The following is a 20,696-nucleotide window of genomic DNA, read 5'->3' as shown; positions in this document are numbered from 1 at the left end:
TTTGATTACCTATTACCTTCCACATTTACACCAAATTCTTCTGACAAATTCTCTATAATATGGCCTCATTCTTCCTATCTACCTGCACATCTCATTGTAATTACAACATACCATGCTAATCCTGGTCTCTGAACTTCTGACCATGTTTATAGACTTTTGTCACTTTGTCTAGCCAATTAGATTTTAAGGTCCTTAATATGTTTAACTCTATATAATTATCTTCCATATCCTAGACTGAGTGTATCAATAGGAGTTTATGTGCTAATACAGCAGAGGAGGTTAGGAGAAAAAAGAATTACAATTTTTGAGAACAGGGTCTCATTAAGGCCAAAATATCTGTGGACATTAAGTGTGTAGATATTTGAAGGCCAAAACAGAGGCCTGTGGATACAAGAAAAATGAAGATGCTATATATATACTATTATTAATATATGAGAAATAGTCCTACATAAAGCCTGGAAGAAAAGATAGATCAAGAAGTTAATTTTGAGCCTTCTAAGGATTTGTAGTTTCATCTACAAAGTAAAGGTAGAATATGAGGGAATTCTCATCCTACTCCCTCAATATTCTACATAAAGCAAGGGACAAGATCATCTTGTGAGAATGAGGTAAAGGAAATGGAGTCATTGTAGGGCATTCACCAGAGTCTAGTGATGAATAAAAGAAGTGATGAGAAACAGCTGCAAAAGGGCTGTGAGGGGGGTTTCCCTGGTGGCGCAGTGGTTGAGAGTCCGCCTGCCGATGCAGGGGACACGGGTTCGTGCCCCGGTCCGGGAAGATCCCACATGCCGCAGAGCGGCTGGGCCCGTGAGCCATGGCCGCTGAGCCTGCGCGTCCGGAGCCTGTACTCTGCAACGGGAGAGGCCACAACAGTGAGAGGCCCGCGTACCGCAAAAAAAAAAGGGCTGTGAGCAAAAGGGATACAAGGATTTATAACTTATTCCACTACTGCTCTGTGGTCTGGAAGCAGGAGATGAAAAAATAGGCAATGGGGGGTTACTGAATGTTAGGAATAATATAGAGAACTTCCCTGCTTCTTCTTGTGTATTTTACAGGCTGAAAGTTTATTCATTGAACACTAGGGACAAGAGTTTCACTCCAATCTCAGTAACTCTCTCCAGCTCTGCATCTCCCATCATGCAGAAATAAAGTCCTTTCCCTACCTTCACTCACTAGAAATATATTATGGCTACTCCTTTAAGGTCTCACTTTATAAACTCAAAGCAGTAGGATTAAAATCTTGGTCAATCCCATTCTCTTCAAATATAAAGCACAGAAACTGGTTTGTTGAATATATTCAATAAATGTTTGGTCTTACCCTTTCTGACTCCTTTAATAAGAATCACTAATAGTTGACTTTTTAAAACTTTATACAAGAAAGTTTAGACAATGTGATTTTCTTCTTAGAGGAAAACAGAAGTGGAAGTAGAAATTAAACACATACACACTAGGGAAACAGTTTTCCTATTCATCTTTAAACAATAGTAAACCTCATCTAAATACATTGAGAAAAAGGAATTTCAGTTCCAGAATGGTATCACATTTCCTTGTTTTATCAAGCTTTTAGCTGAATAGATTTCAGATAGAAAGTAAACTGTAATGGCAGGGAAAAAAAGAAACATTCGAAGCCAACAATTTATAAACAAATCTTTAAATCCCTATTAATGGTCTGCAATAGTCCAAAATTCTTGTTGTAAATGCTTTGGGTTTTTTGTTATCATTTCTAAAAAGGGGCTAACTCCAAACTGATTATGCAAAAAGAACCTGATTTTAAGGAAAGCTTAAATCACATGCTTCATTTTTTTTACAGTGGCAAAAAACAAGTAATCATGTAATTCTGATGAAACTTTGAAGGTAGACTGATCACAAATAAAGGAATCATTTTCTGCTCTAATACTGCCTGCATTCAGAATGTATGGTATTCATTCTCTGTAGTGCAAAGTCAGCTATTTCCTCTCCTCTTATCTCCTTAGAGTAATATAAATCAGAACAAAAGTTACCCTGACACTGTGTATGCTGTGTGAATTACAAAGCTATTGACAGCAAAATATGATATACGTATCTATTATAACAAAAAATAACCACTGGGCAATAAAGTCTAAGTTTCTTCATACTTAGAAGTGTTTTCGGTACGCGGGCCTCTCATTGTTGTGGCCTCTCCCGTTGCGGAGCACAGGCTCCGGACGCGCAGGCTCCGCGGCATGTGGGATCTTCCCGGACCGGGGCACGAACCCGTGTCCCCTGCATCGGCAGGTGGACTCTCAACCGCTGCGCCACCAGGGAAGCCCAGAAGTATTTTATGATTATAATTAATCATATAATTTATAATTAAAATTGTGGCAAAGTTTATGCCTATTAGAAAAAAATACATAATGTTTGATTAGGAGCACTGGCCTTTTCTAATAGGTCTACCTAACTGGAATACCAAAGTGATGAAATCTCATAATCATCACTGGCGAGTGTATTTACTTACAGTGCTACAAAGGCTAAAGCATGGCTACTACCAATTCTTAGGTATCTGACAAGCCGCACACAATTCCACTACTTTCTGTGGGTGTTCAATTCACAGGAAGTTTATTATGAACTGATAATTAAAAGATCTGAGCTTAAAAAGTGACTCTACCACACACAAGTCTTGAAAAGTTGGGTCTCACTGAACGAAGATGTAAAAAGAGGGGTTAAGCTGGATGATCTCTAAAGGCTCATTCAGCCTAATATACTGCATTCTAAGTAAATTCAATTCTCTATTCTAACTCCTCCTGGCTACTTCCTATTGGAGCTATGAATGAAATAGTCAAAAGGTAGTCAGTGGGAGGTCAATATGAGTCTAGATTGATTTACCAATTTAATTGGTAGGTAGCTTTTCAAACGCTAAAAATTATAGTCATTACAAACTTCTTTGTAACACAGAACAATCTAAAAACCACAACTCAATCTTTATAGCTAAGAATAAACCATGTAAGACCTGTAATATTTTATTTGTTAAAAATGAACAGCTTCAGAATAAATCTAAATGCAACTTTTCCAAAAAATGCCAAAAAGTACAGTGTAAAGCATCTCCTTATTAAATATAAACTTTCATTTTGTGATGCACTGCATCAATGTTTTGGATACACCTTGATGCAAAGGGAAATTTAAGTTGCATCCTGTTAAAAAAACAAAAAAAAGCTTTAAGAACTGAAAAAGGATAATTATAACCACATTCCAAGAAGGGAAAATTTTCCTCCAAAAAAGCACATTCTTTTGTTTATATACATGTTAGCACTCAAGAATTTTAATTTGGCTGTAACAAAGGCAAGATTCTGTATTTAAAAAGAAAATGAATTACAGATGCATGAAGAGCAAAAGTTTAATATACCAAAGACACTTTGTTTGATACACTTAATATCAATATTTGGGGCAATTTTTAAGATTAAAAAAAGGCATTAATAATAGCTCTGTACAATAATATTTAAAATAACAAGAAAACGAAAACATCTTTATACCATATTTTCACAAACTGTTCTAAAGACCGCAAACTCGTGCTCAGCTGTTTTTCCTTTGCTTCAAAATAAGTTACCAGTAATTCTCAACCAGTCTAAAATGTATTGTTCATAGATCGAATCTAAGCATTCATACTTGCAAAAACGTTTTGCACTGAGTCCTCAGCCTATGGAGAGACTACAGTTTACTTTCAAATTGTATGACTGGCTTCCAATAATCCCTTATCAGTAGACTTACACGCAAAATACCAGATATTAAGGATCAGATTTAATTCTTTGGTATAAGCAGGAAACTGTTATTGATAGCTTTCCGTGGCTAGCATAAACCAAGTAACCCAAGGAGCATGAGAGACAACAATGAAGTCTAGTACACACCGCAAAGCAGGCAGGAGCCATGACTTAATGTTTCGTGTTTTTTTAACAGGGAAAATCAACACTAATAATACACTGTTTGGAAACTAACACCTACTTAGAGGTTTCAACATTATAGCAAAACAAAAAGTTAAGCTTCAAAATGACCAAACTTGTAACGTGTAGTCTATTTTGCTGCGTTTTGGCATTATACCCTAACTTATAATTTACAACCATCTAAGGACGTTTAGCACTAGCTTGGCACAACGAACTAACTCCTCCTAACCCTCCAGAGTGTGGGGGGAAAACCCTCTTCTCACCCTAAATACCTGAACTTTATACAAGAAATCAGAAGCAAAGGTACAAAACAAGGTTATAATGTAACTCTATTATCATTTTGCACTTTTACCTGGTGACATATACATTTTTATTTTTAGAGCTGTATACTGTTTAATTTAGCAAACTTAAAGTTTAACTTCTCTAAAAAGAAGTCTAGGGCTTTATGGCTAATTTTACTATCAAAATATTTAAGGGACTCAATCCATTTTAAAATTATAATTATTCTAAATATCATTTGAAGAATTCTTTGTGGACACTAGACTCAAGACTACACTAAATCCAAACAGTATACCTGTGACCTAGGTTTTAAAGTTTCTCTCCTCAGTTACCTGTCTTCCACCTGCTACTTCCTCTCATGCTTTCTTCATTTCCTAAACACAAATTATCAGATTTTTACACTAGACTTTCCTCAGAGGAGGCTCTCTATCAGATAACCTTGTAAACACCCATTTATAGCTTTCAAACACTAAAAACACTAACATTTTAAACTGAGCCTATGCCTAGAGTCACATTTCTTGTTAAAAGTTCAGCATTAAGGATTTACTTAATCCTTAATTTACTTAATCCTTAAACTCTGGAGGATTAACCTAACATTTGAAAAATGAACCAAGTTCAGATATTCCCATAAACCTTAAACCCCCAAACTGGAATTCTAATAATTTTTTTATATCCCTAATGAAGAAAAGTCAATTGCACTTATTACATCAACACTATTAAAGAATAAGTGACAGCAACAAAGGGACCTACTTCAAATCCTGAAGACCAAGATTTACCATGGCAAAGTGTAAAACAATGGGCAAAGGTGATGAGATCCTAAATACCACTATCATAAAAATAATCAATTTCTATCTTTCCGCCTTCTTTCTGCTGCATGAGAAACCAAAGAAGTCAAATAGAGAATTGTTCTGTCTGGGCCAACCATGAAATCTTTAAGAACATATAGGTATAGTCCCTGTTTTTCTTTCAGGGCATTATTTATACATGTTAAAAAAAAACAACAACTTCAAAAATAAAAAATAAGAGTTATTTAGCCTTGTGAATATTTTGAAATAAAGTTTCTTGAATTTCTGTGATGCACTCTTCAAAGAATTCGATTTTTAAAAGAGTCATCACTCAAAAGTCCCTTTGACATGGGACCTATCCCACAGTTACAAAGCGGCTTCCTCCTTTGTTGAAAGTGAGAGTGGCTCTTTGTTCCTTCAGGATCCCAAATCGCTCATTTAAAGTCATCCCTGTCTAGAGAAAACGAAACAAAACAAAAATTAACAACTTGACTGTAAGCCACATTTGCTTTGGAAAAATAATGTGATCATAATGGTGATTCATAGTAAAAACAGCTAACATTTCCTGAATATTTATATGTATGAACTCCTTTAATTCTAACAAACACCATATGAAATAGGTGAATTTAGTGAAGTTTAGAGAAGTTAGTTAAGTTGCCTACTTGCAGCTTTAGAATTGAAACTGACTCAGAAACCCTATCTCCTAACCATTATAATATTATGTACTATATGAAACACATACGCTGTAATGCTTACAAGTATATACCCAAAGATTTCTCTATTTGAATTATTTTTAGGGTCTGCAAACACTGCCACCAACTCTAGTGATGCCTCTGATAAAAGTTATTTAGATTTGTGAATATTTTGAAACAAATTTTCTTTAATTTCTGAGTTCATTACAAATACTTAAATCAAATTCAAATCAAAATCTGGTTTTGATTAATAGCAGAAAAAGCACCCCAATTATACTTCATTTCTGAAAGGAAAGTAACAAGTGACAAAATAAAATAAAAATCAGCAAAATAAATTTGGTCGAATTTCCTTCCATACAGAAATTCTTATCTTCAGTTCCAAAGATTCTTATGTCAATGACAAAATGCAACAAATAAAAATTCTCAGCAAATTACAAATAGAAGGGAACTTCCTCAATCTGATAAAAACAACCTACTGCTAACATCATGCTTAATGGTGAAAAACTTAATGCTTTCTCCTCAAGCCTGGGAACAAGGCAAGCAAACATGCTCTCAACACAGAACTGAAGGTCTTAGCCATTATAATAAAGAAGAAAAAGAAAAGGTTTAAAGACTGGAAAGAAACTCTAAAATCCTAAGTAATCTATAAAATTACTAAAAGTAGTAAGTGAATTTTAGCAAGATTACGAGATACAAGGTTAATACAAAAACTGTCAAAACCATGGTGAGATATACCACTTCACCTGCATCTGAATGTCTAAAATCAAATGATAGATAATAACAAATGTTGGCAAGGACATGGAAATATTTAGAACCCTCTTACATGCTGGTAGGAATGGTTCTGCAGCTACTTCTCCAGAAAACAATCTGGTACTTCCTCAAAGGTTAAACACAGAATTACAATATGAACTAGCAATCCACTCTTAGGTATTTACCAAGGAGAAATAAAAACATATACTCATATACAAACACACAAATGTATGTGAATGTACAGGTTTTTGTGTGAGCATATGTACATGAATGTTCAGAGGAGCATTATTCACAATAGACAAAGAATGGAAACAATCCAAATGTCCATCAACTGATAAATAAAACACAGTATATCCATATGGTGGAATGTTATTCAGTAATAAAAAAAAACACAACTGATATTCATTATGGATAAACCATGAAAAAAGCCCATCACAAAAGTTCACATATTATATGATCCCATTCACATGAGATGTCTGAAATAGGCAAATCTAGAGACAGAAAACAGATAGACCAGTGGTTTCCATGGGGTTGAGGAGCATTAGGATATCCTATTTAATTCATTATACAACATTTGTTTTGTTAATTAAAATGTTTTCAGTGAACAGCCCAGAGAAATACAGGGAAAAAAAATTTACCTGTTTTCCAACACTATTTATGTCAAATTGAAGGGGGACACCTTTAGGAACTTTCTTTACATCAGATTGCTCCCGTTTTGTCAAGAATGAGGGCACAGCAGTACGAGTTAATCGTGGTTTCTGAGTTCTACCAGAAAAAAATTAAAAAGAGACCAGTTTAACAATCAAAAGAAGAAAAATAAATCATTTGGTACATAAGACATCTTGACTTGTACACATGTTCAAATGTATGAAGGCTATTTTATTTACATTCTCAAAAGAAAAAAAAAACCAAAAACCTGGTTCTTTTTATTTTTTAAAGTATAGTTATTTACAATATTGTGTTAGTTTCAGGTATAGAGCATAGTGATTCAGTATTTGCAGATTATATTCCATTATACGTTGTTACAAGATAATGGGTATAATTCCCTGTGCTACATAGTAAATCCTCATTGCTTATCTATTTTATATATAGTAATTTGTACATTAATCCCAAACACCTAATTTTTTCCTTCTCCTTTCTCTCTCCCCTTTTGAGTCTGTTTCTGCATTGTATATACATTCATTTGTATTATTTTTTTATAATAGATTCCACATATAAATGATATCATATAGTATTTGTCTTTCTCTGACTTATTTCTCTAAGCATAACATTCTCTAGGTCCATCCAGGTTGCTGCAAATAACAGCATTTCATTCTTTTTTATGGCTAATATTCCATTGTATACATATATACATACATACATACATGTATGTAGATATATATACATACATACATATATATATATATATATATACACACCACATCTTCTTTATCCATTCATGTCTTGACTACTGTAAATAGTGCTGTTATGAACATTGGGATGCACATATCTTTTTGATTTAGTGTTTTCGTTTTTTCCAGCTATCTACCCAGGAGTGGAACTGCTGGATATGGTAGTTCTATTTTTAGTTTTTTTTTTTTTAATTTACTTTATTTTTGGCTGCATCGGGTCTTAGTTGCAACATGTGGGATCTTCACTGCGGCACATGGGATCTTTCGTTGCAGTGTGTGGGCTTCTCTCTCTAGTTGTGGTGCATGGGCTCCAGAGTGGGTGAGCTTTCTAGTTGCGGCACGTGGGCTCTCTAGTTGTGGCTCACGTGCTCAGCAGTTGCAGTGTGCTCGGGCTTAGTTGCCCCACAGCATGTGGGATCTTAGTTCCCTGACCAGGGATCGAACCCACGTCCCCTGCATTGGAAGGCAGATTCTTAACCACTGGCCCACCAGGGAAGTCCCTATTTTTAGTTTTTAAGAAACCTCTATACTGTTTTCCACAGTGGATGCACCAATTTACATTCTCACCAACAATATCCCAACCGTTTCCTTTTCTCCACATCCTTCCCGACATTTGTTATTTGTAGACTTTTTGATGACAGCCATTCTGACAGGTGAAGTGATACCTCACTGTAGTTCTGATTTGCATCTAACAATTAGCACTGCTGAGCATCTTTTCATGTGCCTGCTAGCCATCTGTATACCTTCTTTGGAAAAATGTCTACTCAGGTCTTCTGCCCACCTTTTGACTGGATTGTTTGTTTTCTTGGTATTGAGTTGTATGAACTATTTGTATATTTTGAATATTAACCTGTTGTCAGTCACATCATTTGCAAATATTTTCTTGCATTCTGTAGGTTGTCTTTTGATTTTGTTGATGGCTTCCTTTGCTGTGCAAAAGCTTTTAAGTTAAACTAGGTCCCATTTGTTTATTTTTGTTCTTATTTATTTAGGCTTGGAAGACTGATCCAAGAAAATACTGCGATGATTTATGTCAGGGTGTTTTCCCTTTTTTCTCTTCTAGGAGTTTTATTGTTTCATGTCTTAAATTTAGGTCTTTAGACCATTATGTGTGTTTTTTTTTAAACATCTTTATTAGAGTATAATTGCTTTACAATGGTGTGTTAGTTTCTGCGTTATAACAAAGTGAATCAGCTATGCATATACATATATCCCCTCATGTCCTCCATCTTGCGTCTCCCTCCCAGCCTCCCTATCCCACCCCTCTAGGTGGACACAAAGCACAGAGCTGATCTCCCTGTGCTATGTGGCTGCTTCCCACTAGCCATCTATTTTACATTTGGTAGTATATATATATCAATGCCACTCTCTCACTTCATCCCAGCTTACCCTTCCCCCTCCCCATGTTCTCCAGTCCATTCTCTAGGTCTGCATCTTTATTCCTGCCCTGCCCCTAGGTTCTTCAGAACCACTTTTTTTTTTTTAAGATTCCATATATATGTGTTAGCATACGATATTTGTTTTTCTCTTTCTGACTTACTTCACTCTGTATGACAGTCTCTAGGTCCAACCACCTCACTACAAATAACTCAATTTCGTTTCTTTTTATGGCTGAGTAATATTCCATTGTATGTATGTGCCACATCTTCTTTATCCATTCACCTGTCGATGGACATTTAGGTGGCTTCCATGTCCTGGCTATTGTAAATAGAGCTGCAATGAACATTGTGGCACATGACTCTTTTGGAATTACGGTTTTCTCAGGGTATATGCCCAGTAGTGGGATTGCTGGGTCATATGGTAGTTCTATTTTTAGTTTTTTAAGGAACCTCCATACTGTTCTCCATAGTGGCTGTAACAATTTACATTCCCACCAATAGTGCAAGAGGGTTTCCTTTTCTCCACACCCTCTCCAGCATTTATTGTTTGTAGATTTTTTGATGATGGCCATTCTGACTGGTGTGAGGTGATACCTCATTGTAGTTTTGATTTGCATCTCTCTAATGATTAGTGATCTTGAGCATCCTTTCATGTGTTTGTTGGCAACCTGTATATCTTCTTTGGAGAAATGTCTATTTAGGTCTTCTAGCCATTTTTGGATTGGGCTGTTTTTTTCATATTGAGCTGCATGAGCTGCTTGTATATTTTGGACATTAATCCTTTGTCAGTTGCTTTGTTTGCAAATACTTTCTCCCATTCTGAGGGTTGTCCTTCGGTCTTGTTTATGGTTTCATTTGCTGTGCAAAAGCTTTTAAGTTTAAGTAGGTCCCATCTGTTTACTTTTGTTCTTATTTCTTTTGGCTTGGGAGACTGATCCAAGAAAATACTGCTATGATTTATGTCAGGGTGTTTCCCCTTTTTTCTCTTCTAGGATTTTTATTGTTTCCTGTCTTACATTTAGGTCTTTAGACCATTATGAGTTTATTTTTGTATATGGTGTGAGGGAATGTTCTAATTTCATTGTTTTACATGTGGCTGTCCAGTTTTCCCAGCACCACTTGTTGAAAAGACTGTCTTTTCTCCATTGCACATTCTTACCTCCTTTCTCATAGATTAATGGACCATAGGTACATGGCTTTTATTTCTCTCTATTCTGATCCATTGATCTATGTGTCCTTTTTTGTGCCAATATCATGCTGTTTTGACTATTGTAGTATAGTCTGAAGTCTGGTAGGGTCATACCTCCAACTTTGTTCTTTTTTCCTCAGCAGGTGCTTTGGTAATTTGGGGTCTTTCGGGGTTCCATATAAATTTTAAGATTGTTTGTTTTAGTTCTGTGGAAAATGTCCTGGGTATTTTGACAGGGATTGCATTAAACCTGTAGATTGCTTTTGGTAATATGGTCATTTTAATAATATTAATTCTTCCAATCCAAGAGCATGGGATTATCTTTCCATTTCTTTGAATAATCTTCAATTTCCTTCATCAACGTTTTATAGTTTTCAGCATATAGGTCCTTCACCTCCTTGGTTAAGTTTATTCCTAGGTATTTTTAAAATGTAATTTTAAATGGGATTTTTTTTTTCTTTAACTTTCTCTTTCTGCTTTTCATTATAGTGTATAGAAACACAACAGATTTCTGAATATTGATCTTGTATCCCGCAACCTTGCTGAATTCAAAAAAATACTTGGTTCTTGACTGACTAATCTAGAGACTAAAATTTATAAATCGCTCACAGAATACCTCTGTAAGTAGAACTACAAACTTTTCAACAATTTGGAAGGATTGGCGATTTCCAAGTCTTGATCTTCTACTAAAATAAAGCAACCTCTAAAATCGTAGAGAATCATCCTAGGTTTTCACTTCAATCATTAAAATGGCTAGATAGTTAAAAACAAAACTCCATAAACCTAGAAAGTTGAAAAAAATTTTATTATTTTATTTTATTTTTACAATATGTTCATCACATCTCACAGAACTGATTTCATAACCTACTAATGGGTCACACACATAATGTGAAAAATATCAACACAGAGATATTTTCCTCTGCTGTGTTAGAAGCCTGAGTACGTCTGCAAGAATTTCCAAGAAACTAGCCAATCTGCTAGACTACTGGCTGATACAGGACTTTAAATTTTAAGTATAGAGCTTAGATTTTCATTCCTGATACTTTTTGATGTGAAAAATTTAAGAGTGCCAGTTATGGTCTGGTCTATGGCTAGGTCAACTATCAGGCTGAATTTCATGATATGGTTTTAGAACTTTCTTGAAATGCATCCTTGACCTCCGGCCCTGTGCTTTAAGTCTCACATCTTGCCTGTCAAATCGGGGTTCAGTTCACCCCCCATCCCTAGGCAACATCACTTCCGGCTTCAACCTAGAAAGTTTATAATGCAATACATATAATGGAATGGTTAACTAAATTAAGGTCATCTAGATAAAAGAATACATTATGAAGCCTTTAAAAAGAAGGTAGATCTGTATGTAATGAAAAGTAAAGAAGTCCAAAGCATACTGGGGGGAGGGGGAGAAGGGAGCAAGTATGCATGGTATTATCTCATTTATGATTATACACAAGAAATAGATGTACATAGTATGTTATATGGGCACCAATTTTTAAATAAAAATATGAAATTGTTAAAAGTGGTTACTTTGGGGCTGTAGAACCAGGAATCAGGGAGCTTTTACTTTTAACTTTTTTTGTTATTTTTGATTTTTTTGTTTGTTGTTTTTGGGGGCCATGCTGTGCAGCTTGAGGGATCTTAGTTCTCCACCTGACCAAGGATTGAACCTGGGCCTCAGCAGTGAAAGCGCCTGCCGAGCCCTAACCTCTGGACCACTAGGGAATCCCCTACCTTTAATTTTATATTATACTATTTCCACTTTATACCACAAGTATTACTTTTACCCTTGTCTCAGTTTATCCTAACATAACCATCATACTCTGAAAAAAAGTCAAATATTTCTCTATTATCTTATAGAGAGAAGTTATAATTTTTGCAAAATCTAAAAAAGACTTACACTGGGCACTGCACTGCTCCTGGATTATCAATGGATACAGTCAAAATTCCTCCATTTGTGGTGGAAGTCCGCCACCTAGTTTCAAAAAACCAAAAATTTCATTAAAATGACAGTTTATGTATCCTATAGTGTATTCCACATTAAAACATACATTTTAAAGTAGCCATTACTTTTTCTTAGTTTTTTAGGATATACAGACACCTGGGCCCCACCATGATATAATTAATCAGCATCCTGGGTGTAAGAACTAGACACCTGAATTTATTAAATATTTTTCAGTGTAACAAATATATGCACATAAAAAAATCAAATAATACAGAAAGGCTTCTAATAAGAAACAACAGTCCTTTACCCCACTATTCTCCCTTTCTGCTCCCCAGAGGCAGCACTTTTAACCTTTCCTGTTTTTCCTGCTTGCTAGTTACTTCCAGTTCACTAAACAAAATGCATATGTAATACTATCTTGCTATGGTAAGGATTCAGCTCATTACACTATCCTCTAGTTTCTCTTCCTACCTCTAAACGTTCTGATGGCTATATCACTATTTTACTTCCATTATAACTTTAAATATACTAAAATCTCTTTTTTTAGTAGTGTCTCTTGACATTATCCCCTACCCAATTTGTATAAACGGATAGTAGCATCTCTAATTCCTTCCCTCCACCTCTTCACCCATTTTGTACCTCTCACTTTTTATCAGCTTTACTTTTATATTTATATTGGTCAAAATCTGACATTTATATCACACTGTTACCAAATTAAGTATTTTGTGCTTTTTTCTACAGATTGATTCTTAAAGTTCAAAACAAATAAGCTGCATTTACATTATTACAATTATGTAAATACTGTTTATTGCAGAAGCAAGTATGTCATGATCATTATTTCCTTTCTTTTGGTTTCCAATGCCTGACTCCTGTGCAAAAGAATATTGCCAGCGTCAAGTTCAAATAGTTGCCTTTCTGACACGCCAATTGCTCAAAATCATGCCCATTATAGATGGCATCATATCTGGACAATGATCATGTTTTATATGCTCTGTTTTCACAGAAGTAGCCATAATTTTAAATGATTTAATTTTAAAACCTGATCATATTGATGGAGTGTTACAACTCACACTTGGGGAGTGCAATTCTAACAGACAAAAATACATTCTTGAAAAAAACCTTCACGGGGTAAGGAGGAAAAAACAATATGTGAAAAGAAAACATCCTATTGTTTTTAAAAATCTATAAATTTTCTAAAAGCGCTACTGGATTTTATTCTATTTATTCCCTGAATTGGTTCATTTGTATGAAAGTAGTTATAAAAAAATAAAGAGCTGTTTCATTAAAAAGGAATAAACAGGCAAGAAAAAAATTAAAATACAGAGTAATGTATTTGGTGCTAAAACTTACAACACTGACATGTGAAAATGAAAAAGGTTTTTGCGGAAAAAACAAAAACAACATAGGATTTATTTATTTCAGGCTCAATGGTTAATTCACTTTGGGTCTCATTTAATTTCTTTTCGACTGGGGTACAAAGTAATTTGGGTCACTACTATTCTGGGAGTTTTGAAATGACATCTTGAAAAACAAATTGAAACTTACTGACGAGTTCTCTTTGCTACTACATCGTCTAGCAGTTGTTCTGAGTTCAACTGGGCCTGAACCTGAAGGGAAAAAAAAAGCAGTAGATCCCATAGAAAGCAGAGGATCCCATAGAAAGCAGAGGATTTGAATCCAAAGAGCTACCCTGCTCTGTAACTTTATAACCCAGTGTGGTGTGTGAATGCAGGAGAGGGGCATGTGCCTATACTAACAACACCTCTTTGTTCAGGTTCCTGTATCAGAACAAGTAGTAAAAAGTTTATTCCTAAATAACATGTTAAATTCTTATAAGACACTGCCACTGAGGACAACAAAAGAGAAAATAGAAAAAAAAAAAGGAATTAATCTAATGTCATGTTCTCCATATTCTAAACCCAAACCCTACCTCAATCATGGGCCATGTCTATGATTGAGGATTACTAAAGGTGGATGTTCAGGATCCTTTGTTTGGGTAAAAAGAAAACACTACCAAGGGTTTTTTATACCTTCAGGCCTCTCCTGAAAAGAAAAGTTGCCTGACGAGTGTCTTTCTGATGACTTAATTTATTTCCACTCCTGGTAAAATTGGCTGGAATGTTATTTCTGCAACAAAAACACGTACACCATGAATAGTGTGGGCCACTTAACAACTTTCAAACATCTTGAAAAGATAAACAAAAATATTTAAATTCATAGGATGAAAATCTGAGGTACACTAAACACAAAGACTCTGAATTATACCCTTGTTTACATGAAGCTATTGAGATCTGATTTACAAATACCTCCCTCTGTAGCAGACTACATAACAATGTGGTTAATTCTGACCTAATTTTTCTTACAAATATTCAACTGTCTAATATTCTGACATATAAGGTCTCTTCTGAAGACACTGAAATAACATTTTTAATGCTACTTTCTAAATTTGGTAAAAGACATAAATGTACAGATTTATGAACAGGATTAGTACAAAGAAAAGCACACCTAGGCACATCATGGTCAAACCGCTGAAAACAAAAAATGAAGAGAAAATCTTGAAATATAACATCTTTTCCAATTTTCTCTCCTTCACTCAGAAACCTTCATATATTAATATAAATCACACAGAAACTTACACTATTCCACTGTTTGCTCTCTCCTGCTTAGAACATTGTAATCTTAATTATATGTTTGACTTGACTTTCACCAATTCCTTTCTAGTTTCTATAGAAAGTTGGTAAAACATGAGAAAACAAATTTTCATTTCTGTCTACTTATTTATTTTTATAAATAAATGTTTAACAGGTCACCTAATCTTACCTCCAAACTTATAGAAGCTCAAAAGCAAAATTTCCCTGCCAGCCCAATTAACATGGGCTCATTAATGGTTCATGTAATTGACAAGCTCTTATTTGAGAAGTTTCCCTTTTCCAAAAAAGTACTCCGAAATGATTCCCAAAAGAAAAAGAGATGACAGTTGAATAAAGCTGCAATTGTAGCCATTCCACTTATACAAAAACTTCATTTCAGGGTTTTTTGCTTTGAATTATCTTCTATAAAAGATGAATAAAAGGCATTTGAAACTGAAATAATAAGAAAACTTTGCAGCCTGTCAACTACTTTATCCTTACAGAGAACAGAATACCATAACGATAGGCCACAATTTTTAAGTTTTGTTATACTTTTTTTTTTTTAATTTATTTATTTGGTTGTGCCAGGTCTTAGTTGGGCAGGTGGGCTCCTTAGTTGCAGCAGGCGGGCTCCTTAGTTGTGGCATGCAAACTCTGAGTTGCGGCATGCATATGGGATCTAGTTCCCTGACCAGGGATCAAACCCGGGTCCCATGCATTGACAGCGTGGAGTCTTAACCACTAAGCCACCAGGGAAGCCCTGTTATATCTTTTTTAAATTAATAGAAAAATAATTTCAGCTTACGAAGCATTCATGCAAAATTCTTTCAGGTTTGCTTTTCCCACAAATAACATACACTGCTTTATTAAGAGCCACTGAGACTATATAACAAATTCAGCTTTCAGAATTCTCAATTTTGAATAATTCTGGAAGAGGTGTTTTTACCAAAACGATCACCTTTTGCAATTTTACTCTATATGTCAAGAAAGAGAAAGACACAGAGTTATGCTTTTTTAAAACGTTTATAATCAGTTAAATTCATCAATAACACTGGTTCCAAGAGATAATGAAGCTATTACTGAATACTTCCATATTGGATTTTCAAACAGACATCCCAAATATCTGTCGTGAAAATGACTAGATACCTACAAACATCACTGCAAATTCATTTCTTTGAACTCTCAGGGCAAGAAGTCCATCTTTATTTATGATGTATAACATAACACTGTCTTATATTTGAGTACTTACTTTCTATTTAACTGGTTAGGTCTCTTGAGAGCTGCAACTGGTTTTCTCTGTACTTCATTTTGTCTCAGAAGGTTTGCCTTCCTTTTTAACGCTGGAAAATATCGCTCTATATTCTTTCAGAAAGCAAGAAACTATGTTAATTAGATTGCTTTTTGCTCTATACCCTACTATAATAAACATTTCTGAGGCAGAATGGACAGGGACTGACCACTGCTTAGATGTACAGGTTGTGCTAAAACAACTTGAATATTTCCTGTCTAAGTGACGAAAAAGATAACTACATTACACTTAAAATACTTGCAACAAAAGAAGAATTCAAGCAGAAGAATGAATTTTTTTCTATTTTGGTTATGTTCAGTTTGAGGTATTCTGAGGGATGCACAGGTGATGAGGAAACATGGCTCTGGAGCTCAAGAGAAGAACCCTCTAGAGAGCCAGAAATGTAAATTAGGGAATCTTTTATATAAATATGATTTTGATATCAAGTGAAGAGATAAGAGAGCCAAGATCCAAAACAAATGTGTGAGAAGGAAAAAGGGAGGTTGTGATAGCAAAGAAGTCTGAGTAGAAAAACAAGAATTAAGAAAACTCAATGTCATAGAAAATAAGCACAGGAAATGTCCACTTTTTCTCCCTCTACATATATAAATTCAGTCCATCATTAAAGCCTAATTCAGGTTTCCATATTTCCCATGAAGCCTTTTCTAAAGTCTCTGACAATATGGACTATATCTTTTATTTAATCTAGATTCTCTTATATTTTGAGAATCTGACAAGGGATTAATCTCCAAAATATACAAACAGCTCATGTAGCTCAATATCAAAAAAATAACCCAATCAATAACTGGGGGGAAGATCTAAATAGACAGTCTCCAAAGAAGACATACAGATGGCCAAAAAGCACATGAAAAGATGCTCAACATCGCAAATTATTAGAGAAATGCAAATCAAAACTACAATGAGGTATCACCTCACACCAGTCAGAATGGCCATCATCAAAAAATCTACAAACAATAAATGCTGGAGCAGGTGTGGAGAAAAGGGAACCCTCCTGCACTGTTCGTGGGAATGTAAATTGATACAGCCACTATGGAGAACAGTATGGAGATTCCTTAAAAAACAAAAAATAAAACTACCATACGACCCAGCAATCCCACTACTGGGTATATAACCTGAGAAAACCGTAATTCAAAAAGAGTCATGTACCACAATGTTCACTGCAGCTCTATTTACAATAGCCAGGACATGGAAGCAACATAAATGTCCACTGACAGAGGAATGGATAAAGAAGATGTGGTATATATATACAATAGAATATTACTCAGCCATAAAAAGGAACAAAATAGTGCCATTTGCAGAGACATGGGTAGACCCAGAGACTGTCATACAGAGTGAAGTGAATCAGAAAAAGAAAAACAAACATCGTATAATATCCCTTATATGTGGAATCTAGAAGAATGGTACAGATGAACTTATCAGCAAAGCAGAAATAGAGTCCAGATGTAGAGAACAAGCTTATGGTTACCAAGGAGGGGAAGGGGGGAATGGGACAAATTGGGAGATTGGGATTGACATATATACACCACTAAGTATAAAATAGATAACTAATGAGAACCTACTGTTTAGCACAGGGGACCTCTACTCAATGATCTGTGGTGACCTAAATGGGAAGGAAATCTAAAAAACAGTGGAGATATGTATACCTGTAACTGATTCACTTTACTGTACAGCAGAAACTAACACAACGTTGTAATGCAACTATACTCCAATAAAAGTTAAAAAAAAAAGAATATGAGAAGTATCACATAAATATTGATTGACTAAAAACCACAAAAATTACGATAGTCTTCATTTTCATGAATGTTTGGAAAAGAAGTAAATGGAGGAATAAAGAATATTAAGAGTACAGAAGAAATGCTATGAAATCAGACTAATGATGGCCCATTCCGAGCTTTGTATTTTGTCTTTAATAAAAATACCAAGGCTCATTTTATAGGTAAATGTAAAAGTTCCTTCTATGATACTACTGTCACATGTTGTTTTCCTTCAAAATACCTGCCATATTATAATCATATAGTTATTTGTGTGATAAATTATTTAATATTTATTTGAGTTCTCCATGAAGACAGGGATTTTCTATTGGGTTACTGCAGAATCCCTTGCGTCTAGGACATACTGAGTATTCAGTCAACATGAAGTAAATGATGAATACATGGACAAGAACTTTAACAATCCATTAATATATGGGGAATTTGTGTTCCATGAATCTAAGGTTTGTACATGTGTATAAAAGTGTTTATAAAAAATATCTAAGGATAAGTTTTTCTTACAGAATTTTGAGATAAAAATTATTCCTTGAAGGAAAGAAATTAAGGTAGTTTATTTTTAATGCTATTTTATTAAAGTAATATTTACATACAATAAAATTTTAAGTGTACAGTTTGATGAAGTTGGGTAATTACATGTAATCATGGAACCACATCATAATCAAGATATAAAACAGTACCCTTACCCTTAAAAGTTTCCCTGTGTCCCTTTGCAGTCAATTTCCTTCCCCCACCTGACTCTAACCCCAGGCAATGACTGATCTGTCACTATAGTTTAGCCTTTTCTACAATTTCAAATAAACAGAATCATAGTACATAGTGTTTTGTGTTTGTGTTCTTTTGCTTAGCATGATGTTTTGAGATGTACCCACACTGTCTTGCACATTAACATTTATTCCTTTTTTATTGCTGAATAGAATTCCATAGTATGAAGATAAGGTATTTATAAACTGTCAAAATCAGACAAAAGATCAAAACTACCCATTAGCAGAAGATAACTGCTATATATGCAGCAACAACAAACATTTTTTAAGTTCACAGAAGTACTAAATGGTTTAGTATTATTAGTCAAGTTAAAAGTTCTACAAAACATAACATACCCTCAGTTTTAGGAAACTGTGAACCTAAAACAGAAAAGTTACAGTATTGACATTGACAAGGTTATATATTCCAGTAGAAGAATCCCTTACAAACTTTTACTTGGCAGATATTTTAAGCTGACTTTCTCTAAACAAAAGAAAATTCATTCTTAGAGACAACCATTCCCCTCCAGGCATAGCCATTTGCTCTCTCAGTAATTACTAGTAATGTAAATGAGTATGCTATCTTTCCCACTTAGTAATTCACTTCATAGGTAAGAAAATGTACATTTTTATTGAAATAAAATCTCACTAATTCATATAAACTGTGGAAAGGAAGAGAAAAAGTAACAAAAAGTCTAATTGTGGTCAGGACTTTTTTTATGGTATAAAATTTCTAAGTATATGCAGCAATTCAAGGACAATTAACTTACTTAGGTAATTTGTTTAATGACTAGAAGAGGATGGTTTAAGTTACTTATATGTAAAAAAAAATTTTCTAAACTGCTAGAAAATGATCTGCTTCACAAGTACCACAGTCGATTCTGTTGAGACATTAATCTGTATTCAGGTTGAGAGAAAGGTTCTTAAGAAACAGCAAATTTCAAACCATACCTTTTCCAAAATCATTCAAACTTTAAATAAAAGGATCTCACAATTCAGCACATTCTCTTTCAATTTTCACTATTTTTAAACAACTCAAAAGACTACCACATGTGGTAACTTAAAATTTTTACTGGAGCAAGTTCTGTAATAAAGTTTTAGAGAATAGCTGCTGGTGATAGCAGAATTGAAAAGTTAAGGGGTGAAGACAGTTGTGGTTAACCAGAATACAGATACTTAAGACAATTTAAGAAATGAATGTCCTGAATTTTTGTATTAAAATATGTATTACTTTCATAATCAGAGAAACAAAAGGGGTTAAAAAACAGCAGGGTGGAACATTAAATTCCTTGGTGGCTCAGACTTACTAAACATAAGAAGTTAAAGAAAAACCATTTGTGAAACTATTTTAAGTAATGCTTTATACAGCCAATTCAAAAATTACTCATTGAGATGTAATTAAAAATTCAGTTAAGATTTGAAAAGTAGTTAATTTATGGTGGGTAAATAATTGTAACTCTAATTAAAAGTATCAACTAGGGGAGATAGGTATCCACCCAAGAGAAATGAAAACCTGTGTCCATACAGACTTACAGGCAATGTTCACAGCAACATATTCACAATACCCAAAAAAGTGGAAAAAACCAAAATGTTGTCCATCAACTGGTGAATGGGTAAACAAAATATTCATACAATGAAATATTATTCACTAATAAAAAGAGATGAAGTACTGAGACATGCTACAACATGATGAACCTCAAAAGTATTATGGCTAAATGCCAGCCTACATACTATTGTATGATTCCATTTACAGGCATACCTCGGAGTTACTGGGGATTTGGTTCCAGACCACTGCAATAAAGCAAATATCACAATAAAGTGAGTCACATGAATTTTTGGTTTCCCACTATATATAAAAATTTATACTTATGCTATACTGTAGTCTATTAAATGTGCCACAGCATTATGCCTAAAAAAACAACGTACATACCTTAATCTAAAAATGCTTTATTGC

The 20,696-nt window shown here is 34.5% G+C and overlaps 1 protein-coding gene across 2 annotated transcripts in view; it reads right to left on the bottom strand.

The window, feature by feature from the left end:
* Window positions 1-3,333: 3,333 nt before the first annotated feature.
* The window catches only part of FYTTD1 (forty-two-three domain containing 1), a 32,404-nt gene continuing 15,041 nt past the window's right edge, over window positions 3,334-20,696 (bottom strand). Inside the window, exons 4-9 of one of the 2 annotated variants that reach the window (XM_004323936.4) lie at window positions 16,174-16,286; window positions 14,325-14,421; window positions 13,840-13,901; window positions 12,250-12,324; window positions 7,035-7,161; window positions 3,334-5,408 (exon numbers count right to left, since the gene is read on the bottom strand). In XM_004323936.4, the coding sequence (XP_004323984.1) occupies window positions 5,310-5,408; window positions 7,035-7,161; window positions 12,250-12,324; window positions 13,840-13,901; window positions 14,325-14,421; window positions 16,174-16,286 (573 nt within the window). In that variant the 3' untranslated portion in view covers window positions 3,334-5,309. The remainder of the gene's footprint in view (window positions 5,409-7,034; window positions 7,162-12,249; window positions 12,325-13,839; window positions 13,902-14,324; window positions 14,422-16,173; window positions 16,287-20,696) is intronic. The other variant, XM_019922631.3, reaches the window with a different exon arrangement.

The sequence above is a fragment of the Tursiops truncatus genome, chromosome 4 (assembly GCF_011762595.2).
Source record: "Tursiops truncatus isolate mTurTru1 chromosome 4, mTurTru1.mat.Y, whole genome shotgun sequence".
Lineage (NCBI taxonomy): Eukaryota > Metazoa > Chordata > Mammalia > Artiodactyla > Delphinidae > Tursiops > Tursiops truncatus.
This window is presented reverse-complemented; position numbering and strand designations above follow the sequence as displayed.